The sequence below is a fragment of the Chelonus insularis genome, unplaced genomic scaffold, assembly GCF_013357705.1.
Source record: "Chelonus insularis isolate UGA/USDA-ARS -01 unplaced genomic scaffold, ASM1335770v1 contig_358_pilon, whole genome shotgun sequence".
In the NCBI taxonomy this organism is placed as follows: Eukaryota; Metazoa; Arthropoda; class Insecta; order Hymenoptera; family Braconidae; genus Chelonus; species Chelonus insularis.
This window is the reverse complement of record NW_023276522.1, coordinates 1,115,805-1,141,187: the sequence shown is the minus strand read 5'-3', so window position 1 is coordinate 1,141,187 and position 25,383 is coordinate 1,115,805. Positions and strand designations below refer to the sequence as shown.

General features: G+C 30.3%; 1 protein-coding gene across 1 annotated transcript in view; it reads left to right on the top strand.

Moving 5' to 3' along the window:
- LOC118066956 (homeobox protein OTX2-B-like) overlaps positions 1-25,383 on the top strand; it is a 37,091-nt gene that overhangs the window by 2,477 nt on the left and 9,231 nt on the right. The window contains exon 2 of the mRNA XM_035083420.1: positions 23,766-24,204. Within this exon, the coding sequence (XP_034939311.1) occupies positions 23,979-24,204 (226 nt within the window). The 5' untranslated portion in view covers positions 23,766-23,978. The remainder of the gene's footprint in view (positions 1-23,765; positions 24,205-25,383) is intronic.

Genomic DNA, 25,383 nt, shown 5'->3' with positions numbered 1-25,383 from the left:
TTTATAAATATATCAATTAATAATTAACTTATCTAATATAAAAAATTATAAATATTCTTTTTGAAGTTGGTCGCTACTATCAGTTATCATTTATAAAGCTCTTATGTTCAATATGTTACATTATTAATGTGATTAAGAGGCTATTTGTTATCAATTAGTAAATGATAACTCGACTTTAGTTAACACTATTTTACATCAATATACAACTTGTTAATCAATTAATTTATTCATTTATTGAAATATTAAAATATCGTCTATTAAATTAGAATTATTACTCTGAAAATATGTAGCTTTACTAAAAAGTATATCAGTGACAAGATTGATCATTTTGGATTTTAAGATGTTTAAAAAAACTATTAATTAATTAATTAATTTTTAATAATTCGCAACAAATTTTTATTCTTTAAATTCAGCTCAAGTGAATGTCATCAAAATGAAGATATTTCTAATTCTAAAGATCATGAGTCTTTAGATAGATCTTTAGAGTCTGCAAACTCTTGAATCAACAAAGATGAGTTCTTCTAACACAAGCTTTTTTTTGAGTGTTGACTTATATTTTCATCTATACATAGTCTCTCAACTACTTGAGGTTCACATGTCCAAATCATAACAAAAACAAATCTCTTCAACCATAAGTCAATAATTGTTGACGCACGATTTGTCTAAAAGAGTTTAAAGAATGATTTCTTCATTGAACTGAGCTTACAATAAGTTTATATTTTCTGCATCTTGTATTCATGATTTAAAAATAATAGACCCGCATTGGTCCTGAGTCTCTTCTTCCGGCAATTTGTAAATATATCTAGGACCTAAACGTTGGGACAAATGTTGGTACAAGAAATAGGTGAAAGCTGCTGTTTTTCTCTTGGTCAAGATGATGACTAGATGATAAGTCACCCCATAGTGTGAATTGCCACAGTGTGAATTGAAACATTCATGTAAACTGACATGCTTGTAGGAAAAGTACTCAAGTTCTTTTTCTTTCAAGTTATTTAGGTAAGGATTTCACTTTGACCATAACAGAGACCCCCCAGGTTTAAGTAATAATCACTTTTCATTGTTATGTTGGAAAACAGGCTTTCCTTCGATGTTGAGAGACCGACTTAAGCGTCTCTGCTCATTGAGAAGAAGAAGCAAGTTGTGAACAGTTTGGTGTTACCTACCCAATTAGCGATTCTAAAAATTCCCCAGGGGTTCTAGTAACTTGCAAACGTGTAGAATCCTACAAGATGCACACCTGGACCGGAGATATATTTTTTCAACGAAACTACTAAAATATCTACAAGTAATTAAGACACACATTTGTACTATCAAACACGTTTCTTTATTTGTGTTATACATAAATTATAGGCATTATTTGAATACCTACACGTCCGCATATTTGAGGGAAATATGTATATCGGTAGGGATCTTTTGGTGTATCAAAATATTCTTCCAATATTTCTAGACATTTGGGCGTCTTCATGGGCATTCCACAATTTTTAAAATGACCAATATCATCTGGTGTGTGTATGTATATTATCTACACATAGTTGGAGAATTATGTAGAGATAGGTAGAGTGAGAGGTAAAAATGATACTCTTTTCGATCATTTCGTTTCGTGGGTGTTTCTTTTTCGTATCTCACTGCAGGTGTAAAGGACCCGCGGCGGCACCCAAAACTCCCAGTAGGGTCGGCATATTTTATCCATTGTCGCACCTCACCTCTGACGGCGGCACTTTTCAACTTTTTATAGAGATTTTTATACTGTTGTATCTATGCCACTCTTTCCCATTTGCTTGCTCTTCTTCTCTCTCTTTTACTCTTCATTATCTGTCCTTGTTGCTTGTTTGCTACCTATGTAGATTCTCGACTGGCATGTCCGCCGTTGCCAACGTTGAGCTTGAATATGAATATAATAATGAGAACGGGTTTCCACCATCATCTTCGTCGACGCGTCTCGCACTCTTCTCTCTCGCATCTCGATCGCCATGCAGGGATTATTCATTCGAAAGATATATCGCGTATTCCTATCTTTTGGACATTATCGCTCGTGCCGATCGCGATTCCATCATAAGTAGAAGCGTGCCTATGTCTAATCCAGCTGGACTACACATCTTTCTCTCTGTATATTAATACCATTTTTGTCTCAATTATCACGAAAATTATTCAATACTAATATCGATCTATGATTTTTATCTTTACTCTCAACATTTATTTTCTATCTAAAAATTCTGATATTCAAGTTAGCTTTCAAATTACTCATAATTTTATCTTTGTCAGCTGTTACGTTTTTTTTTTTTTATCAAGTCACGCCTTGATCATGTCTTTTTAGTTTGTTTGTACTGTGCCGAATATTTTATTTCACAATCAGCATTGATCTTTTTCCAAAATTAAATGTCTGTTTAATATACAAATTATTATTTTTTTATTTTTAATAATTTTTATTGTAATGTATTTTATGTATGAAGTATTGTGAGCTAAATATGTTCTAGAAACTGGATTCATAATATTTATTGAGCTCAGTAGAATAAAAATTCAAAATTAATCAATGAAAATTAATTTATTCATCAATTACTTTAATAATAAAGGGATTGTTTGGGGAAGAAATAATGATACTGTTATAAACACAATATAAGTTTTATATTGTAGGAAGTTATTATAATAATTGTTATTTACAGTTCAACTTCATGTAATAATTTATAGAAGCAATTAACGTTTATTAACTGGCAATTTTTTTCTTCTCTACAATTTTTCGTTATGTAAAATATGTACATATATTATACAAATGAAATTTAGCGATGCATTTTAATAACAGACCCACTTGGATTTTTATACTTGGTATTTTATTTTATGAAGACGAAAAAAAATTAATTCGTAGGGAATATTCTATAATTATTGATTATTTAAATGATGTCGTAATAATTAATTAATGGTTGTCATAAATTAAAAACACCATAATCATATTAAATCCTTCAATAACCTCTAAATAATAATTTTTAATTTATAAATAAATTTTTTCAACTATTTTCACTCTTTATTCACTCAAAAGAATTAATTTATTGAAAATACTTCACAATATTCAAATATATTTAATTACTTTCTTTAATATTCAATTGTTTAAAACATTATTCATTTATTAAAATGTACACTAATTATTTTATAAAAATTCTTATTTTTTTTTTTCTATTAAAACATATTTGATAGTTAATAAATAAATGGATAATTCTTTTTATCAAATAACTCTTTTGGTCTCAAAACACGAAAATATTTTTCATTTATAATTGAAGTAAATTAACATCATAATGATACGCAACTGCAACAATACAAAATCATCTTTCTGATTACGATACTACTCGCTACAGGCAGGTATCGAGATAAAGAATAACGAGAATCAAGGTAAAAAAATAGGTATAGAGAACTCGAAGCGCGAAAGAAAAAAAGAAAGGCAAAAAGGAATGTCGTACACAAAGGTGTTGAGGTTCAGCTCCCAACACATTTCAAGTGTGGCTGCTTCTCGGGATATTTCTCATCTTCTCAATACGACGCGCGCGCACTATCTCCAAGACTCTCATGTCCATGTATATATCGCGAAGCCATGACTATTGATATATATTGCTTCCAAGACTATACGTACCCTCAGCGGGATGTTAGTGTGTGGAAGGGTGAAAGGACGGGCATATTTTATATTTATGGGTATTTGCCGCTACTGTGCTCTCGTCGTGCGGTTATATTACTATAAGTATAAAGACCTAACCGGACTCCAAGCAAGAAAGAGAAAGACACGACCTCCTCGGGCACAGCCTCTGAGTCGACTACTCGGCATCGACCCGTGTGTCATTTCTTCTGGCACACGGACCATTTCGTTATGTCTCTCCCTGCACTCTTTAGCTATTATTTTATTTTATTTTTTTATATATTTATATGCTTTTACGGGGAATTAAAGTTATTTTTATAGGTGTTGGAAATGCATTTTTATTCGAAATAATAATTCTTTTATTTTCCATAGAAAGTTTTTCTTTACAAAAAAATATTTATTAGAAATTGAAATGGTCTATGTACATAATTTAATGTGTTTATGTTGAGAAGAAAACACAAAGGAGTATGCCGCAGTTAATTTTTACTCCCTGAGTTGCAAGCAACTAAAAAAAGCTTATTATTACAAAATTATTGTTACTCGAATTCAGTATTAAAAATGATTGATTTTTTTTTTAGAATAATTAAATTGTTTTGGAGTAAGCATTTCTGTAGATGATTTTTATTCAAAAAATTATTTATCTTTTAATTAAATATTTTAATAATTATTTTATTATATTACAAACATTTATTATTTATAAATTTTTAATCGAAAAAGTTATTTCGTTTTTATAATGTTTTCAATAAAATCTCATGATCAGTAAGAAATTTAAATATATTGTCCATAACAACACAACAGTGTTTACATTTAAAAACCTCTGTTTTAATTAGCAGCTTTTTAATTACTATTTAAAGTAATAAAATACTGTTGATTCAACTATAAAATATAAGTATATTACAGTAACTCCTTCATCCTTTTTAACTTTAATTAACAACACAATAACAATAAATACCATTGTTAATTTGAATAGAAATAAATTTTATTGTAAAATAAACTAATCGATAAGCAATTGATTAAATGATTATAAGAGTAATAAATTATCAATTTTTTAAAATTCAAGTTATCAAGTTTATTAATAATAAAATAATCAAAGCTCTAATAAATAAAGCATTTTAATAATCATATAAACGATTGACATTATTATGTTATCAATAATAAATTCGAGATAATTTATGTAAAGTAAAATTTGCTAAAATTTATAATTAATTGCCGTCAATAAATAGTAAAAATTGACAGTCATGACTAAAATTTATGAATTACTGAATTAAGCTCAGTAATATATACTTATCACGTTTGCTTTACATTCATAACGATAACTCTATATGTATTGATATCATTTATACAGGTCATCTTTTAACTTTAATGTCTTTATTTTCCTAAGGATATTTTATTATCTCTCACGTATATTTCAATCTGATTCATGTGGTAATAGAAGTAGGGTTGATATTAAAAAAGGTATATACTGTAAAGCCAAGAGAAATAACTGCATTTTTGCTGGCTGGTGAAAAAAATATGAGTAAGTACGTCGTAGGTTCTAGTCGATTGATATGAAGTGACTACGAGTAGCGAACCGTGAATTTAACTCTGAAAATGCAAACTAAAAGCATTTTTAATGTATGCACGTAAATATATGATATTAATGGATTCATTTTATTTAAAAAATTAAGTAAAAAAATTTTATCAAGTTGGAAAGTTAATGATTATTTTCTGGTATTTTAAAAAGAATTAAATTCTAAAGTATTTTACTCCAAAAATATTAGGATAAAATTTATTTTAAAATATTTTACAATTACTTTTATAAAGTAAAAGTGTATTTATTAAGTATCACTGTTATTAAATTTTAATCAAGTTTTCGTGTTTGTCTTTTTGAAATAGAAAAAAAAAAAAAATAATTGTCTAGGTGAATTTTCAGTAAGATTTTCACAAATTGTATTGTTATCAATAATCCATAAAATATACTAATCGACCATCTGGTGAGATTGAAATTGAAAAAAATTATTATTCAAAATACATTACAATAATATATTTAAAAATGGTATTTCTGTCACGTTTACCTCACTATGTCATATTAATCCGATTTGAATATCAAAAGATAAAACATTAATTTTTATTTGAGTGGGTCAAGAACACGAAAATATCATTCCATTATGCAGATTTCTCCATATATATATATTCACATTTTTTTTTTTTTTTATAAATAATATGAAATTGAAAAAAGTAGTACCTGTAAATTGCAGGGATAGTTTTGAAATTATTGAAATAATTTGATTTTTTGGTACTCATGCATATAGTTAACGTATAAATGCGTATTCGAATGGAAAAAAGATGGTTTTTGAATGACGACAGAACGTGTCAGTAGGGACCCCCGGAGATTCTTTCACTCAACTCACTGAGAAAAATACACCGCCCCGAAAATTACACGACATTGCCGCAGAGTGGACGAAGCATGTCATTCTTTTCTCTCTTCTTTCTTCTGCTTATAGCAACTTGGGCGTGAAACGCTAAAAATTGTTCTCCACAGGGGAACGAGCGCTTGTCGCCTTTCTGATGTCAATCACATTGAACAGATGATATGTGGACATATCTTATATGTATATATGTGTTACAATATTTTTTTTTTTAATATTACGGATATAGTTATTGACCTTTTTCAATTTAATAAATAATAATGTGGTCACTATACACACTAAAGTATGGATTTCAATAGCACAACATTATCTAAAGTGGTCTTAGAAAAATATTTTCGTGCTTTTATCGAAGTACAATAGAAAATATATTTCTCTATTTTTAAATTTAAATATTTTTATTCACATTTTTCTCGGATTTTTCTTTTCTTAATACCTTTTTATTTCTCTTTAAAAAGAAATTAATTAAAATTTTTTTTTTTTTTTTATAACAATACTTTGTAAACAAATGTAAAAAGCTTGAAAATAATTTTAAAAATGTGTAGTTTATTGACGAAAGGAGATAATTTTTTTGATGTAATACACATAATACTTCTAATAATTGATGTGTATGATATATTAGATGTTTTGAAATAATTATATGAGTAATTAAATGATTAGAAGATAAAACATAAAATGTTGCAATTTAATTTATGACAACATTGAAGATTATCTACTAAAGTGATGATAATAATTTATAACTGGTTTAAAACTGAAGTAATCCATGTCATAAAAAGTTTTATTATAAAAAAAATAATTTAAATAAATCATTTAAAAGATATTTTAATGAAACAATAATGTGTTTTATGCAGCTTTATGTTATGAGGATAGCGGTGTTAATTTATTTGTTGAATTTTATTGTTAATTTTTACACTTTTAGTTTAATTTAAGTTGAAGATTACTTGATATGAAGACTTATATATTTTATTACGATTAAGATATGAATTTCTTCATCGTCTATCCAGATATGAGTATTCAGTAGTATGATTGGAGGAATTATAATTAAGGACTTGTTGAATATATATTCATATTTTTTTTTTCAACAACTTCTAAAACTTAATTATATTTTAATTAATATGATATGAAATCTTTATAAATAAATGAAAAAATTTTTAATATAAAATCAGGTTAAATTAGAAATAATTACTTTTCTTTAGAAATTTATTAGTTAACTTTTTATTATTTATTATCAGTTTAAAGTAATGAGCTTTTCAGAAATAATTTTCTCAATTCCATCCATTAGATGACATTTAATAAACTATGTCGATTTACCTCATAAATCAAACCTATAATTTTCTTGTGATTGCCTTATAATTCTCTCCAGTGAATTTTTCTTAAAAAAAAAAAACTGCACTATTTAGTCTATGAAAATTCCTCATAAATATCTGACATATGTAGTGATTATTCATTTTTACACACTTGAATTTACGTTAGTTGCACTATTCATAAATAATATGTTGGACATGTTACATGCTCTGAAAATTGTGGAAAGATATAAATTTTAATTTTTAATATATTACTACATAACTATATCATTATTTTGAATGAGACTTTTTTTTCATCTGCAAACTATACTTATTTATTATATCTCTCTTGAAATGGTTGTATTTTGTAACAACCATCTTGCGATATATTTATGAAAAATGTTATAAGTAAACGCTATAATTAAAAACGTTGAGTAAAAATAGTATTTTTTTAAATAAAACGAAAAGAATGCGGTAATCATCAATAGAAGTTACATGCAAGATTTTTTACTTCTATTCTGCAGTGTAACCATAAAAAATCACAGTTTGTCGTAATTTAATAATGAGTATAGTAAAAAAATAAATAAATAAATAAATAAAAGTGACAGAAGTCTACTTCAGTCAAATTGTCATGGTAATTTAACGAATTATAAACCTGTGTAGGTAATAACTTCCGTAAATTTTCCAAATAACAATCAAAAATTTCCATTACCATAGGGCTCAAATAATCCTTAACAAACCCTTCATAAACCCTCTACCAACATAACAAAAAAAATCGTTATTTTTTTTGTGTTGCTTTTTTTTTTTGTATAAAATAGGTCGCATAGTTAATAATTAATAATAGAAAAAAAAAAAATATCTGAAAGGGATTTAAAAAATTTGTGGTTGAGCTTCAGGGCAGAAGTACGCATGAAAACAGTCGGTGAAGCGTTAAGGATACGCAGGACGAGGAGTACAAAAAGGTACTCTGTGGGGTAGCAACTGGAGTTGATGTCTTGTTGGAAGTAGAGGGAGAGAAAGGTCTTCTAAAGTAGCCTCCTCGCACCACAGGCGTCGGGCGTCAAGGGCTGTACTATATACACTTGAGATTCAAATCTCTGTCGTACGAACTTGAGTATACAATTTACATCGTTTCCCACTAAAGAGCCGCAAAAACGTTTGTAATCTTTTGGTTCCGCTTGGGTCACTCAGTTTTTCTTAGTAATATGAAAGCGCACCTCTCTATTTTGCTCTTCTTTATTCATCCCTATTTTTCTCTTCCATCAGGTTGTATTCTGTTTTACATTACTCGCATGATGTGCATTCAGGTGTAATCATGTCGTTGAGATCTCCATTTCTAGATCTATTTATGAGTGAATGAGGAAACTGAGATGTTTAATTCTGATCAAGTGACAGCTCATTGCGAAAACACGCGTAACGTTGGCTCCCACTTTTATTATTATATGTTACCGCTAAATTATTTAAATGAATAATTACTGGCTAGGAATTTCGAAAGTTAAAAAATCAAAACATGATCAATATATATTCAATATTAATAACATTGTCACTAAATCATTATATAAAATTTTTTATTGCTATTATTTATAGTAATTTCGTGTTTGTTTATCGTTGTCTTACGTATAGCTATAGAAAATATGGAAACTATATATGTACATTTATGCTATGAATATTATTAAAAGAAAGAATGAAAGAAATGAAGAAAATCATCTGTCGACTACTTGCTACTACAGCTACTGCGTATTTTATTACATCGTATGCATTCACACACGCGATGTCTTAAAACCGGTTTGTGTATGTGTATATTATATTTGTATATGGCATGATAGCACTATGATATTTTTTATATACATATATAGCAGCTTGCAAAAGCGTTCAATTATTCCATCATAAATCTGCATTGCAATCAATGCATAGTCTCCAATAAAGAATTATCGGTTCTCACTGCTAAAGGATTTACGTAAATATTTTACTTTCGAAAAGTTTTCATAAAACTATCAATTTTACAGATTTTATAAATTTATACACATGTGATTCTGAATTGTTTAATGTTCTTTTAATCCACGGCTTACTCTCATTTTGTTTTTATTAAGGATGACATACTTTTGGTCACAGTTTAAATTCGGCAACAATCGATTGTTTATTGTTTTATTTAGGAAAATAGAATACATCAAATGACGATGGATTTTCAAAATGAATCTATTGTTCTTAAAAAAAGAATTTTTTAATTTATTTATTGCTAAAATTATTTTTCAATTCAATTGAATTAAAAAAATAATTTTTTTTTAGACACTTAAGGACCTTGGGTACTTGATGTAACCGCAGAGGAAGTAATAAGTTTTCTATAAAATTTTAATGAGAAGTTTATTATTGCGAAGAAATTGCACAATTAGTTTGAAGGAAAGTAATAATTACTTATTTTCCTAAAACCACCCCATTTTTTTTTCTTATAAAAAACTTATGTATTTATTATATAAATATATTTTAGTTGACTGAATAATTAATAGCAACTTCTCACTAGCGAGCAGAAATTTCTAAATATTGAAATTGGTATCAACTTGTCTAAGATTAAGTATAAATTCTTAAATGTGTGTTTGGAATGTATTTTCTTTTTCGTGGGGGGTTTGTGAATTCCAAAATGCAGTCATGCGTAAGGAATGGATGGATTTACATAGTAGACCAGCGAAAATTTTACGTGTTGGATATATAAATATAGATGGCATGTAAAGATGTATTATGCATATACAGAATAGAGAGTATAAATGAAGAGGGAGTAAGACAGTGATATATGCTTACAAAATGTGTTATGGCTGAAAGAAGAGTAGGATAGAAGAGATGTGTTTGAATAGAGGCGCTCATTCGTGATCACTATACGAGTATATCACTCTATCTTTTTTTTTCTTCTCTTCGTCTATATAACTTTTTCGGTGAACCGAGAATTACGTAGTCTCTAGACTAGATCCGCATCTGTCAGCATAGAACTTTATGAACCACACATTTTTCTTTAATTATACTATCTATTCAATAAAATTCATATATTTTCTATTTAAAATATTATATAAATTTCAATATTTTTAAGACAGAATTTTTTTCTAAATTTTGACAAATGATTTTTCTTTGTTTTTGTTGAGTTTGAATCTTTTAATAAAAATATTTCACTCCTTTTTATATTATTTGGAATTTCTGTCCTAATTTTATTTTTAATTCAATACTAAACAATAACTCATTAATTGCTTTGATAATAATTATATTCTAATTAATTTTATTAAAAATTGTTGATTGAAAATTGGTTTTTAATTTTTAATTTTTTGGAGTAAATCTTTACTTTGAACTTATAGTGCACTAAGGACCTGTGCCCTATTATATTATTTTAATTAGCCCTCGCTCGCCAGAGGTCATCCGAAGTACTTTAATTAGGAGAGGGGTCATGCTCATGACACCACATCCTTCATCTGCAAAATTTAGCTAACGCTCTCTTGGCTTTCGGACGTCGGCCTGGCAACACACCTGACTGTACTCCTTCACACCTTTTGGAAATTTTTGGATCCTCATCTCTTTTGGGTTTGGTCTTGTGGTGTTGTTGGGGATTAAGTACCAACTGTACATCCCGATCACAATTTCACCGATTCTTAGAGGTTCCTGGATAACCCTGGAGAAGTATTCTTCCGAACTCGGTATGAAGAGTATTAAATATTATAACCTTAAAGAAAACGTGACCTTTGGTGTCAACGTGATCAAGCCACTAAGGCTCTCATTATAAATCATTATCATTTTGTTCCAAAATTGGACCTAAATCGTTCTTGTAAAATGTATATTACATTGTTTTCTACTCATGTACTTGATTGATATTTGTTTAAGTGATTTAAATCGAATAATTCCTGCTCTAAGTTTTCGTTACTGAAATTTTGTTCTGGGTTTTATAATTTTTGTACTCATTGTGTGTTATCAATAAAAGAAAATAATATTATAAACTCTGATGTAATTATTTAGAAAAATCTTATTAATAAACGTTTTTTAATATCTCGATGCAGTTGCATTTATAATTGATTCAATTAAAATTAAATTCCCATTACTTTTCATTGCTCATTTTTAATTAATAATTCATGTGCTGGTAATAATATAAAATTTTGTCTCTAAAACTATTTGCAACAAATCAAATAAAAGACATAAATATCAAATGAATCATTACTCGTTATTTATTATAATCAAATTAATGTGCAATAAAATAATAATTTGAAAAAAAAAATGAATTCTTAGGTAATAATATGAAGGAATGTTTTTGATAGCTATCACATAAATCAGCTGACTCTCAATAAACTTATTCTATTCTTCCTAAATCGGATGTTTCATAAATTTATACAAGAAGCAGTGATTAGTTTTTTATTTGTATATAATTAGAAACTGACATAAATAGGAGTATTGTAGGATCCACAGGTGTAACTAGAATAGAAAACTTATGAATGTTTATCTAGTTATATTAAGGTAGCTAACAGGAAATATAAATTAATTCGATGCGTGTTTAGTGATGGGTGTTGGAAATTTTGTGGGGGTGGGTCTGACTGGTCCATTGAATTCTATTCATCCCTCACACCTCACCTTCTTGCCTCCATATACTATAAATCGTTTGAAGTAAAACGTCATGGCCCTTCGAGTCATTGTTAGATGTGACCTTTTCTCGTGAGAACCGGACGTGTGTGAGTCTAAAAAAAATTTTTTTTTTTATTCATAGTTTTTTCACCTCAATCTCTGCACTTGTTTCCATATTTTTGTCCATACGTGAATAAAATACCTGACTTTGTATACATAAATACAGTTATGAAACGTCAAAGAATGATAAAGGTAAAAAATAAAAGGAAAGATTTATTAATAAATAGATAAATGTTGGTATGAGAAGTTTGACAAATTTGTGTATCAAGAAATGAAGCAACTGCTTCTCAGATAACCGCAGGGGGAATAACAGATAAAAATCTACTGTCGATTCTATTAGCACGCAAGAAAGAAGGGGGCAAGTATGCAGCACCCGGCCAACAACATCCTCAGCAATAAACGAGTCGTTTGCCGGTGATTAACTGGGTTGGGGCGATGCAAGAAATTCCCTACAGGGTTATCGAAGCCCTAGAGGAAAGGAGAGAAAACCAACGAAAGCTGGCCTATTAGTCTTGCTTCTTTCGTCGTATGTGCACTACTGCAAAAAAAGAGGGTTCAAATATCTATATATTATCTATGATATACACGATACATTATCGTATTATCTTTGAAGCGTGTGGGGATTAAAAAAAATTCATTTTATTTAACAAAAAAGCTTTTGATCCATTCATTTTTCAATATGACCATATCAATATCCAAATTAACCCTCTGTTAAATTTTTTTCAAAGTAACTGGCCATGTGATTGAGAATAAATGACATTTATGACATGAAATAGAATTTAAAGAAATGTTCGGGTAACTATTTAAATCCGGTCCTATTGTAGAATCCTAAATATGGCTCACTTAATTATTGAGATACCTCTTTCCTGATTAATCACTCATAAAGAAGTCAATTAAAGGAGTAAAGAAACAATAAAAGAGGGGCCAATTTGATTAATTATATTTTTTAAAGCAGACTCAGAAAAAAAAATGAATAAACAAATCTAAAGAACTCGGATTTCTATGAATAATTAATGAATTAAAGAAATGATTAAATATTAAGACATCATCTTCAACAACATTTTCCAATGGCTATTATTATTTGATAAAAATTTTAAATTCCTGAGTGGTCACTCAGTTTTTCTTTATATATAGGTAGTTTTTAAGATTAAATCTACTCTGTACAAAGATTCAAATGATTCTGTGAGGTGATGTCAAATGGCTAAAAGGCTCCAGTTCCTATGTCTTGTCAAATTTTTTAAATTTGACAGCTAGATGAGTACTTCCGCTCCTTTTTTCTTATGCATCGTATCAAATAAAAAGCCATTTAATCAATGGATATTTGATGTTATTAAAAACAGACATTATACTTAAGAGATGCAGTAAAAAATTAAATTAAATCGCAGACTAAAAATTTTTTTATTTCTATTTTAAGTATATTTAATATTCACTGTCTTTGTCAACGACACTCAACCAAGCAAAAGCCGAATATTTTTGTGTAGTATAGAGTCAATACCTGTTATAGTGTCAGAGACCGACTGACAGGTGGATAGAGATAGTTATTTTCTTCAGCTGACCAATGTGCCTCGCGCTTGTCATTTTCAATTCTTCTGTCACCGTAGTGTCAACGGTAATACACCTTCGGTTCTTTTCTCAATTGAGAAGTGTGATTTCAGTCCACTCTAATACCTAGTTTTTAAAACATCTTTATGTTTTATTTTATTTCTATCTTGTAGTTTTATTTATTTATTTATTTGAAGAAAAATCATTTTAAGACACAAGATATACAAGCAAGGTTATTCATAGATATCTTATGGTTTTGGAGTCAGCAGAGATTTTAGAGGGATTTTGATCAGTTATTCAAATGTTCATCTCAAGAAAATTTTATGTGGAAAATTATTCCAATATTTAAAATAGGCCTAAGGTATCTTGGGATGATTTTAAAACTTATCATGGATCGGAGTAGAATTTTAACCCTCAGAAGAAAAACTTGCTCCGAAATGAAATGAAATTCAAGCTTGAAAGGTTTTAAAGACAGAAATTTATAAACAGTGTTTATCAATTAATTTTTAAAAAAAATATGAATAATTTAAAATTAATATTTTATTGAATAAATATTTCTGTTTTGTTTTAATTTTTTTATAAATATTTAACTAATGTTTAGGAAACCACAAGAGATGTCTAGCTCAGTCCTTGAATTAATAGGAAAACAATTTTTTTACACTCCTCTCTTGAACATATTATCAATATTGATCCTGATAGAGACTTCAATCAATTTACGCATCTGATCTTTCTGTCCCTATTTCAATTCACAATATGGCAAATTAATACAAGTCCTTGACATCCTAATGGGCTTCCCTGTTGCTTGAACAAAAGAAGAGCTTATCCCGTCTGTTGAAACTTGGTACATGATGAATAGTAAGACTTTCAATAATCTATAAACTGGTCCGGAAGTTCAAATGACGTATTTCTATATATTTTTTTGTGACATAATAATTCATTTTATCACAGTTTAATATAAAATGTATTGAAGAGAAGTTATGATTTTTTTAGAGCAATAAAATATCATGGCTAATGCTCTGATATGGATTTTAAAATATCGTGAGATCGCTCAGTAGGTGTTGGATTTTTTTTTATAAATCAAAATTTTCGTGACCCTCTGAAATTTAGGTGTAAAATACGTGAGATTAATATTTCTTGGTGATATAGTGAAAATGACATTTCAAGAAGATGTAGATGTGTACATTTCTCTATACAGTACATCCGGAGAGAAATTTGTTTCATCTTTACCTCTCATTCTTGATGACGTGAGGGATGAATGGAACAACTGGGCCAGTAGTATTTTAGTACAACGATTGGTACAATAGTACAGGCGCATCTAGAAAACGAACAATGCAAGCGCTGACGTGTTTATATAGCTGCCGATATGCTTGTCTACTATAACTAAATGTGTAAGAAAGAAAAAAAAAGCAAGAACATGTTGAAGTTTTTTTGTCGCACCTTTTCTTTCTCCTAGAACCGTGTAATTTAGTTATAGATCGGTTTGCTACAATTTCCTACACTGTTTGCTCTTCATAGATGCAAGCAGTATTTACCCAAGTCGTGATGATGGACGAGTAAATGCTCGTTTGTTTAGGTCACGACACGCTTGCCTTTTTTACTGGAGATTTTTCTATGGATTATTATATCCCCTTCTACCATTTTTCATTTATCCATTGATACTTGTATTAGTATTATTGAATTTTTTTATATCAAATAATGTTTAATAATTTCATTGTTAAATTAGAAAAAAAATCCCAAGATTATTTAGTTAAAAGTTAAACTATGTTAATTTATTCAGACATTCTTCTTTATTTATAACCAGTGACTTTGTAAAAATTAAACTAATAAACTTCTGATTTCGCTTCATGACTGAAACGTCAATTGGAGTAATATATCTTCCGTCAATTTTACCGTAAAAAATACTTCTTATTTTTAAGAAAAGAATAGCTGGGAAATTTTCAAGAGCATTTTTATGATGAAGGATTATTTGGAATTTCCAAGTCTGTATTTTTGTCATAAAAATTTTTTCCATGTTAAAGACGTTGGGATATTTTGTGTCTGATGCTCGAGAGTTGAATAGCCAGTAAATTTTATTTGTTTTCTGATATACTAATGACAAGTTTCCATCCAATAGGGATATGCTATTTGAATTCGGAATAGAACAAATACAATCTGGAGGTTAAGTTTCAAATATCATTTAGATAGGGGTGAAATATGTCGCTAGAAAATTGGGTTTGTAAAACGAGAAACTACTCAGAGTGTTGAAAATGAATTTAAACATCTGATGACGCTAGAAGATTTGTATTAACCGGGTGTTTGCTGTGGAGCAAAGGCTGTTAAAGGGTGTGTAAACTAAAGTAACAACTATTGCACCCCACTGTGATAATCCAACGACTCATGGGATCTTTGCCTTCACCAATTAAATATTAGGATGGAACCTATTATCATCAAAGAAAAAAAAAACATAGACAAGGAGAAATAATGAGCATCATGAAGAAGAAAAAGAAGGATGAAGAAAGATGTTCATCTCTTTCCCTACTGACTGTTCGCAGATCTTAGTTTAACGCTGGGCTTAACCAATTTAATTCATAAGCTTCGGGTTAAGCTTGGATTTGTGGCTTAGTACTGATGGTGTTTGCTACCACTACGAGTTTTAACTGTTTCTGCTAGTCCGTGGTACACCCTGAAATCCCTGGTACACCTTGTTTTCCATCTCACCAAATGTACATCTTCAACCTGTTTATGTCGAATTTACGATCATCTTATTTCCTAGTCTCCTCAGGCCCATGGGTTCAGAAAAATCATTTTATCTTGATGTATTAAGAATGGTGCTAATTTTTATGTCTTTTTGAAATATGTCAGGCAACTAAAATAGGCTACCTCTTTTAACTACTATAGAACCTTTGTAGCGTTTAAATATAAATTAGTAGAAGATTAAAAATTTCGAAAAGAATGACTCAGTTGAAATGTTCCTAGATCTTTAAAGATTTAGTCTTATTAGAAAAATTAGTTCATTGGATTGGGTCGAATATCTGTTTATACAGCATTGAAAGAATGCTAAGTCTGTCAATCTGACAAACCTCTTTTAGCAAATTCATCAATAATAGCCTCTAATTATGAAATTAATAAATACTTCAGTAATCTGGAGAAGTTTATTATTAAATAAGTATTTTTGTGTTTCATTTTTATCATTATTAGGTTAGCACCAACATTTTTGGAGTATTTTAAAGAAGTCATTTAATACCATACTATTAAAAGCTATGCATAAAATATTTAATAAAATTAATTCAATAAGCAATTCTGAATTAAGCTGCTATTTTCTTATTTTTTTAAAATCTAGAATAAATAAAACTTCTATATCAGAACTCCAAATTATTTTAATTCACTTTATTTTTATGTTGCATATTTAGTCATTTTCATCGTTAATTTTTGCTCGAACACATCTCCAAACAAAAATAGGTATTCATTCTCTGAATGCTAAATTTATAAACTTCTTTGGAATCCATTACTTGTCGTATACACATGTTGTTATAAAATTAGCTAATAAACCTCAATAAATTAGATCTTTTGTACTGAAAAGAAGCGGAAAATTTATATTATAAAGATGCAATAATATGAAGGCGGTTCCAGGGCGTAGGCTTCAACCCCAAAAGACCACCCATCAGGACCTCCCTTTGGAATGTTCGTACCAATGTTCCCATTAAATTACGTAGGATCATTTCTCGTACTTCTGCCCTTGTGGCTTGCCTATTGTTAATGGCTATAATAATGGGCGTGCTACAGCTTGCTTTTACAACTGACAAGTCATTTATCCAATTTTCACACAAATTGTAGACCCTCTTATAAATTGCAGCAGCTAAATTCCTACAATAAGTAAGTTTTATTCAATGCAGGTATTTTTTTGGCTATATATTATTGTGTCTAAATAAAATCCCAAGTAGTCTAAATATTGTTAATTTAACTCTTGATTGATTTAAATATTAGGATAAAAATTCTAAATTATCATAAATATTGGCTATTATTTTCTAAAACAGAATTGGTTGGATTTATTATTATTTAGATTAGAAAGGACAGGTAAACTATAAAACTAATACTAATCTCGGGACACATTACTAATCGTTAACTCTTTGAAAAGAATTCTTGGAATTGCTCTTAATTTACAAGTTTAAAAGGAAAGTCTTGAGTGCGGTTTCATTGAATCCCTAGACATATTATTGAATATTATCAAAAAAAAAAAAAAAATTTGCAGCCATGCAATTTATCTAGTTGACTTGATTTACAATAAATAAACAATAATATTCCTGTGCAAACTTTTTTTAGTCTTAAAATTATTCAAAACATGACTGTATTAATTAATAATGCGTTTGTTGAATACCCAATAGTGATAGTAATAAACAAATACTGACCTAAAAATAATTAATTGAAAAAAAAAAAAAAATAAATTGATTTGTAAAGAATATTTTTCGAAAACTGAACTAAAATGAAAAAACTTGAATTACTTCTCTTGTGACTATGCGGCTTACATGGCATATACACCGAATGGACGTGCATTTAGTTAGCCGTCATTTTCTTGTAAGGAAATAAATGATCTCAAGTCCCCTTGAGTCGCACATAAATATATCCATGAGATGCTTTTTACTGGAGCTAAGATGTGCGCGTATATTACGCTATAAACTGACTGTATCGTGTGTACACAGATGTCATGGTGTAGGTTGGAGATCGAAGTGCGAACCATACGAGTGTATGAGTGAGTAAGAAAACGGCAGTGAAAAGAGCGTGGTAACGTGGCAGCCCAGTTGGACCTCTAATGATGATCTACGGTTCGGCTACCGCGCACAGCTTCTATAAACCTCCTAATTTCTCCTCTATAAATTCGTCGTGTCCCACCCGTTCGTAAGTATTCTTTCCAACCATCTCCTCATCATCATCATCAACGTTTCTCTTTCCTTCTTATTGCCTTTTATACTATCATCCTGACGACCTTGCATCTCTCTCAGTTACTCACATTCGCTCTTTATCTCACTCTTTTATGCCACAGCGGCCGACCGTCGTAAATATACAACTGTATTTAATATTTATGCATATGAATTCGTATCATTTATTATGAATGCCCAGTTTTGCTGAAGACAAGAGGCCGACGATCGTATTGAAGCCCAGAAAAAGATGAAAGAAAAAAAAAAGTTATAATATAAAATAGGAAGAAGAAAAAATTGAGAGACAAACATATGTAGATGGACCAGCAGATTCTTGGTAGCGAGAAGAAACAAATTGTAGAATTATTATTTGATACCAGCTCTCTTTTCTCAAGTCTACATATCGAAAGTGTGGTTGCAGGTGATGAAATATACAAGGATCGGATTCTGTCAATATATCAGGATTGCGCTATTTTTTTTACTCCTTTCGTGCTATATGTTTATGAGGAATGATTAAATGTTGTTAAAGAGCGATGGTTGAATATCAAAGGGTTTAAGAGTCTGATATGAATCTATATAGGATTATATGGAGGGTCGTATTAACTGCAAAGAAAAGAGACCATCTTTTTTCAAGCAAATATTACTGTATTAATAAACCTGATGAAATATATTATTTTTATTTAACACAAAGAGTCTATCAATTATTCAACTAAAAATATTCAATTACTTCAAGTTAAATAAAATGGCTGACTATCATTATAAATATTTAAAACTTCATTCCTCAAAGATTTTCCTGCTTTTGATTTCACGCAGAGAAATGTATAGTAAAAATTACCCTGAATTTTATAGGAATTTGGTGACACTACAGGGTGAGGGTAAAAATTACTATACACATTGTAAAAATTGCTGTGCACATTCTAAAAATTAGAATATGCACAGTAATTTTTACCCTCACCCTCCAATGTCACCAAATTACTATAAAATTAAGAGTAATTTTTACTATACATTTCTCTGCGTGTTCATTTGACAACAATTTAATCACTATAGCACCAAAAAAAAATGGAAATATTAAGAAGTGAAACATTTTAGAAATTAAAGTTGAAAAGATTCATCAAAAGTGGATAAATCAAAAGAAGATGATGAAAAAAAAAAATCTTCAAGGGCGGAGTCACAAACGAAGATGGGAGGAATATGATTCGCCCATGCGCAGTGTTTCTCATTTCAAGTCTTGATAAATAACCATGTCCTTCATCACGAGTGTTTAGGATTCCTTAGTAAAAGTCATTTTGAATAGTCCGCCAAAATAAGTCAGCGCCAGACTGTCTGCGGGATTTTCCTAGTCGTGTCTACGGGGTCATTATTATCGACATGAATACAAGTGTTTACTCATCGTTATTGACAAAGGACTTGACCTCTTCTAAAATTTAACATACAATCTAACTATTGAATAGAGATAAAAATACATATCTTAGGTACTCTTAAAAGGTACACAGGATTTTAAAGGTAGTAGACGGATTTGGCGCCAGTAGCATTAATTCTGCAAATACCTTTTCTCGGTTCATTCAATTGATGAAGGACGTTGTGAAATATTGTTGGGAAAAAACCTGTTTTTTTCGTGGTGGTGTACTAGGTACAATTTTATCTTTTAAAATCCTTCACCACAAAAAAGTTTTGACGTCATGATGGCGGACATTTTGCAATACTTTCAACTTCCTGACGACTGTACAGGTAAGGAAAGGAAAGGCTTTCTATTTTAGAGTCTCGGCTTATATTATGAGGTCGAACGAAGTGAGACTAACAGGTCACCGACACCCAGTAATGTTTATTATGTTTACTTAGGAACGACAAACGTTGACACTTAATGAGTAAGGGTTTTTCCAAACCTGTAATTTTCACCGTGAGGGAGCTGTATTCTAAGATAGAAAAAAGACCCTTGCAAATTTTCCAAGCATTGGGGTAAAGTTTCTAGGATATGACAATAGATTTTAGTGCACTTCAAAGTCGTACAGATTATCATTATTTATTTTATTATTTTGCTGATGACAGGGTGCGGTTCTTCTTTGTCTCTGCTGTTTTAAATAACCACAAGTGTTTATAAAGTATTTTCTCGGTTGTTATTGGGATTTCTGAAGGGTTAAAATGGTTAGATAAAATATTCCACAGGATTAGAATCGCTTAATGAGGTCACATTTATTTCATTATAATTACCTTCATTATAAGCAATAAAAGTTCATGCCCTTCCATTGATCCCAAAGTCCCTCCAATCATGGTCATTATTTCAACTATTAGAATTTCTATTGAATCAATTATCATAGTAATTAAAAATCATTTGAGGCAGTAACTAAAATTGCAATAATTTATTTGAAATTAATCAATTATTACTAAAGTCAATTTTTTATTCATGTTCAAGTTTATGGGATTTATTTGTGAGGAATATATTTAAAAAATAATTGAGAGTCAATGTTTCATTGTTTATTTAATATAATGTGAAGGATGTGGATAAACATACTAGAATAGTGAGCTTTCAGCTATCACTACTTTTTAAGCTTCTTATTTTTGAGTAAAGTTTGAAAAGTATAGATGTTGTCTTTTAATTTGAGTTAATAAGTGTAAGACTGATCGTATTTATTAACAGCTGTATTTAGTAATTTATGTAACTCTAACTAGTTTACTATTTCTCACTCAATTTAAGTCTCATCCGCTATAAGCGGATCGACCGGAGCTAGTCTTTTAATGTCGGGATAGCCTTTCTCACTCTTTTGACGTTGGAAGCCTATAACAAACATTATCTGGCATAATGCCCCCGTGTAAACATATCTCACGTGTCCCGATCCACAATCCTTCACTATCTCGTTGTTTGTTTCTATGCGTGAAACCCTCACTCATGTAATTCTTGCTACAATTTTCCCTTAGTATCGTTTCTTGCTTTACAAACGAAAGCCGGATGAATGACTGATTAAATATGATCAAGAGAACCGGAGTTAGTGACTCAGTTGAGTTTATTTAGTCATTTAACATCGCGAAGAAATTTTCTATGATGGATAAGCTGATGGCTTTTTTACGGTGCCCCCTTCTTCCGGTTTAGCACGCGACAATTACAGTCTTCCTTAGCCTATTGTGTGCTCAAGAGAAATAAAAACCGCGTATGGTTTATCAGTTGGGATTTTAATCCAAGGGGTTTACAGATAAAATTCGATATTTGAGTATTAAGTTTTTTTCATGGATTATTTGTGAAAAGGTATTACTAAGGTGTCTAGAGGTTGATATTAAACAAGTGTCGTTTAAAGTTTATCAAATTTGTGTTGAGCAATAGAGAATTTAAAAAATTCCATTGTCATTTTCTTTCATGTAATCTTGTTTTACCATTCTGGAATAAAAGATTAAAAGATCATCTTTTTTTGTCAGATAAATATAGAATTTGATAAATGACCAGTTATTAATTTCCTCTTTTTTCAATATTTTTATATCTTTTTGTAAAATTTATATTCAAATCTAGGTGTAAAAAATTTTTAAATCAAAATTGTAAATGTTTTAATTCATTTTGATATTTTTAGAATTTTAAATTAGATGAAATATTTTTCACAGTTACTTTATTTCTATCAAAAATAGTGATAGGTTTGTATCTTGGGGTATATTCGTATCAAAAGTAATTATGAATATAAATGTCTGCTCATTTATTCTCTTCATTTCTTAGCTATATAAAATTCCGTAACGGATGCCGCTCAACAGTAGCTAACTCAAATGTCGGCATAACTTTGAATTAATACTGGACTAACACGCATGTGATTTGTAATATTTCAAGTTTTCTTTTTCTAACACTATGAGTATTTAATAACATATTTATAAAATAGAAATATCTTTTATACACTACAGGCTTAACAATACAATCAAATTTTGTACATTTGAAAATGAAGCTGAATGAGAAAAAAAAAATTTCTTTCTCAAGAAATAAAAATTTAACATAATTACTTTTAAATGTATTATAATTTTTTTTGCAACAAATAATTCAATTGCATTTTATGGAGTTATTTAAATCACAATAATCAGTCTTACATCACCAATCAACTGCAAAAATTACTTTAATCACAAAAAAACTTCTCTATCACCACAATTTTTAATTACTTACGACACATGAAAAATATTTATCATTTAAATGTCAGGTGATTAAAAAAAATTTCCCTGATGTTAACGTTATCTTATTAATAACTTCACCATTGAAATCACATGTCCATTCCAATGTTGATATACACATTTTAAATTCATCATTCAATCAATAAAACGTTCAATCAAACAACAAATTAACATTAATATTTGACATTATTTAAAGAATCATCGACATAATAGTAGCCATTCATACGAGATGATACGTTTTCCCCTTCTTAAACCACAAGAAGACGAGTCTTGAGTTGTTAAAGAATCCCCCACCCCCACAATCCAAGAAAGACTTTAGGGCCTGAAAAACTATTTAGGGACTTAGCAGAGGGGATAGCGCTGCAGTTTGAGTGAGTCCGTCCTGTCGAGAGTTGTGTGACTCTACATCGCTCACAGTTTAACTGAACCAGTGACTAGTTTCCGACGGTTCATTCGGTGTTAAATATCATCCATCAAGTGTAGTTGAATCAGTGCAATTTTATTTAACGTGTTATTCTACTTTCTATCCTAACACAACATACATACGTAGACAAGTGTTGTAGAAATTAACAAGTGTACAAAAATACATGGATTTAGTGAATAAGTGATTGATAATATTATCTTGAAACGGAGTCTTGAATTGCGATTTACGTTGAATAGTTAAATAAAAGCTCTGCATAAAATAACGGTGAGTGAATATTGATAACTTGCGTATTAGACTAGGGTTCATCTAGACATTGAACTTGGTATCAGATTTTTTTTATTGTCATCTTTGACGATTAAAAAAATAATTGTGAATGATCAGTGATACCTGTTAGGTTGCATTCCTTGAACTCGAAGTACAAGATGTTTTTATGTTCGCCGACGGTTGGTTGGGATATTTTATGTCAGAAGATTGTCATTTTATTATACAATTTTTTATTTAACTTTTCCGCTACCTTCAATCATTGGAGGAAAGTAAAAAAATGTCAATCCAGTCATTGTCATAGGCGCGTTTATGGAATATTCCACCTTCAAGATCTTACGTTTTTTTTTCTTTGATCCTTTAATGATATATCAAACAATGGAAAAACCATTCTGACACACTGACACTTTTCTTGAGTACAGTTTCCGGTCGGCGTATTGAATGATTTTCAAAGTCTAATACACTTGATACTTGATGGCGACAGAGTATAACAATAATCAAGACCTTTCCACTAAGTAAGAAAATAATGCTTCAAATGTTTGACACAATATATTTCTTGTGATGTAGGTGGAGTACTTAGATCGTTGGATCGCTCAGACGAGAACGTACGGTGGATCTGTGGCAACGGCATCAAATTCGTTGGATCAGAGAGTGACGTCGGTAAACGCAACGACGACGAGGGAGGACCAGCACTGGTGGTGCGAGGGTTACGTTGGCAACGAGTGTGAAAGAGATAAGGGCGCAGCAGTGGCGGGTGAGCTGGCTTGCCTAGCAGGCTATATGGCGGGGTATCTGAAGGCGGCGGGTGCTACATGCGCCCCGACCGGAGGCCCCCAATACCATCCTCATGGTCATCCAGCTATGGGGGTTGGTACACATCCTCATGCACATTCTCATGGACATCCTGGTGGACCTCATCCTGGACTACCTTCACCATTTGCACTTGCTACACATGGACATCCGCACCCGCATCCGCTTGATCATGGACTTGGCGCATTCCCACAAGGTAAGCTGACCTTTTTATACCGTCACCACAGTATTAGCATAAAGTAGATGTAGTTCAGGAAATAAGAGAATTGCTGTACGTGATTTTGGTGAAAAAGTGCTTTCTTGGAAATTTTTTCTTCAAGAATAGAATATTTTTGCTCGGCAGGTGAATTTCTTTGGGTCAAGATATAGGGGTAGCTAGAATAATCTTTTAGAGCTGACATATTTTCTCACAAAGAGATATTTGTATAATTGAAGGTTTCTTGATGATGGAGAAATTTATTCAATCTCTTATCACTATCAAACTTTATTAGAAGAATCGATTTGGAGTTGGAGATAGTTCAAAAAAATATTTGAATAGATTAGTCGTTGAAGGCATTCAGCTTTTCTTCTTCAATACAATTTTACATGTCAAATATTTTTAATCATCCAGGTTTGCATTTAATTATGTTGTATTCAAAAATTCCTAGTACTTAAATCAAAATATCCATTTGGAGCTCAAATTTACAAAATGTATTTAATTTAAGTTTCATTTTAAGAGAGTAAGGTGCAGGAGAATTCAGTGCACTTGGAGTGCAAGTAACACCGAAATAGTTTTGTTAATGTTACGGTAGCAGACTTGAAGCAAGTATCCTGAAAGCTCTATACCCTATTTGACAACATTGTAATGTCTTTAGTCTGCACTCCTTCATGACACATTAACTCTATTTAATTTATATTGACTAATGTACCAATCGATGTATCGAATGAAGCCTTTTTACCGTTTCTATGGCTTCTTTACTATGCATCAAACAATTCGCACTACATTTGTTATTTCAAGACATCTTCAACAGTTTTTTTTTCCAACTTGATCTATTTTTTAACATATATAAATGTATCTCTCGAAATTTTTTATTTTCAATTACGATTTTTTTTTCCTCGGAAGATTGAAGAGTTCGTTCATCTACATCAGGACATTTTAGCAGTGAGAGTAGAAAAAGCTTGAGGGTGAGGAAGGTTCCGAGAATACGAGAGGGAATAGAGGCAAAAAATGTAGTGTACGACGGAGAGTGAGTGAGAGAGAATGAGAGTAAGCCGCTTATCAGGGTGGCGGCAGGCCGTGCAGGACCAACCAACGCGAATTGCGCTGAGAGTTTCCATGGAAACATGGATGGTATCCGTTCGTTGAGTTTGCTTTTCTGTCCTTGTTGTCATCTAC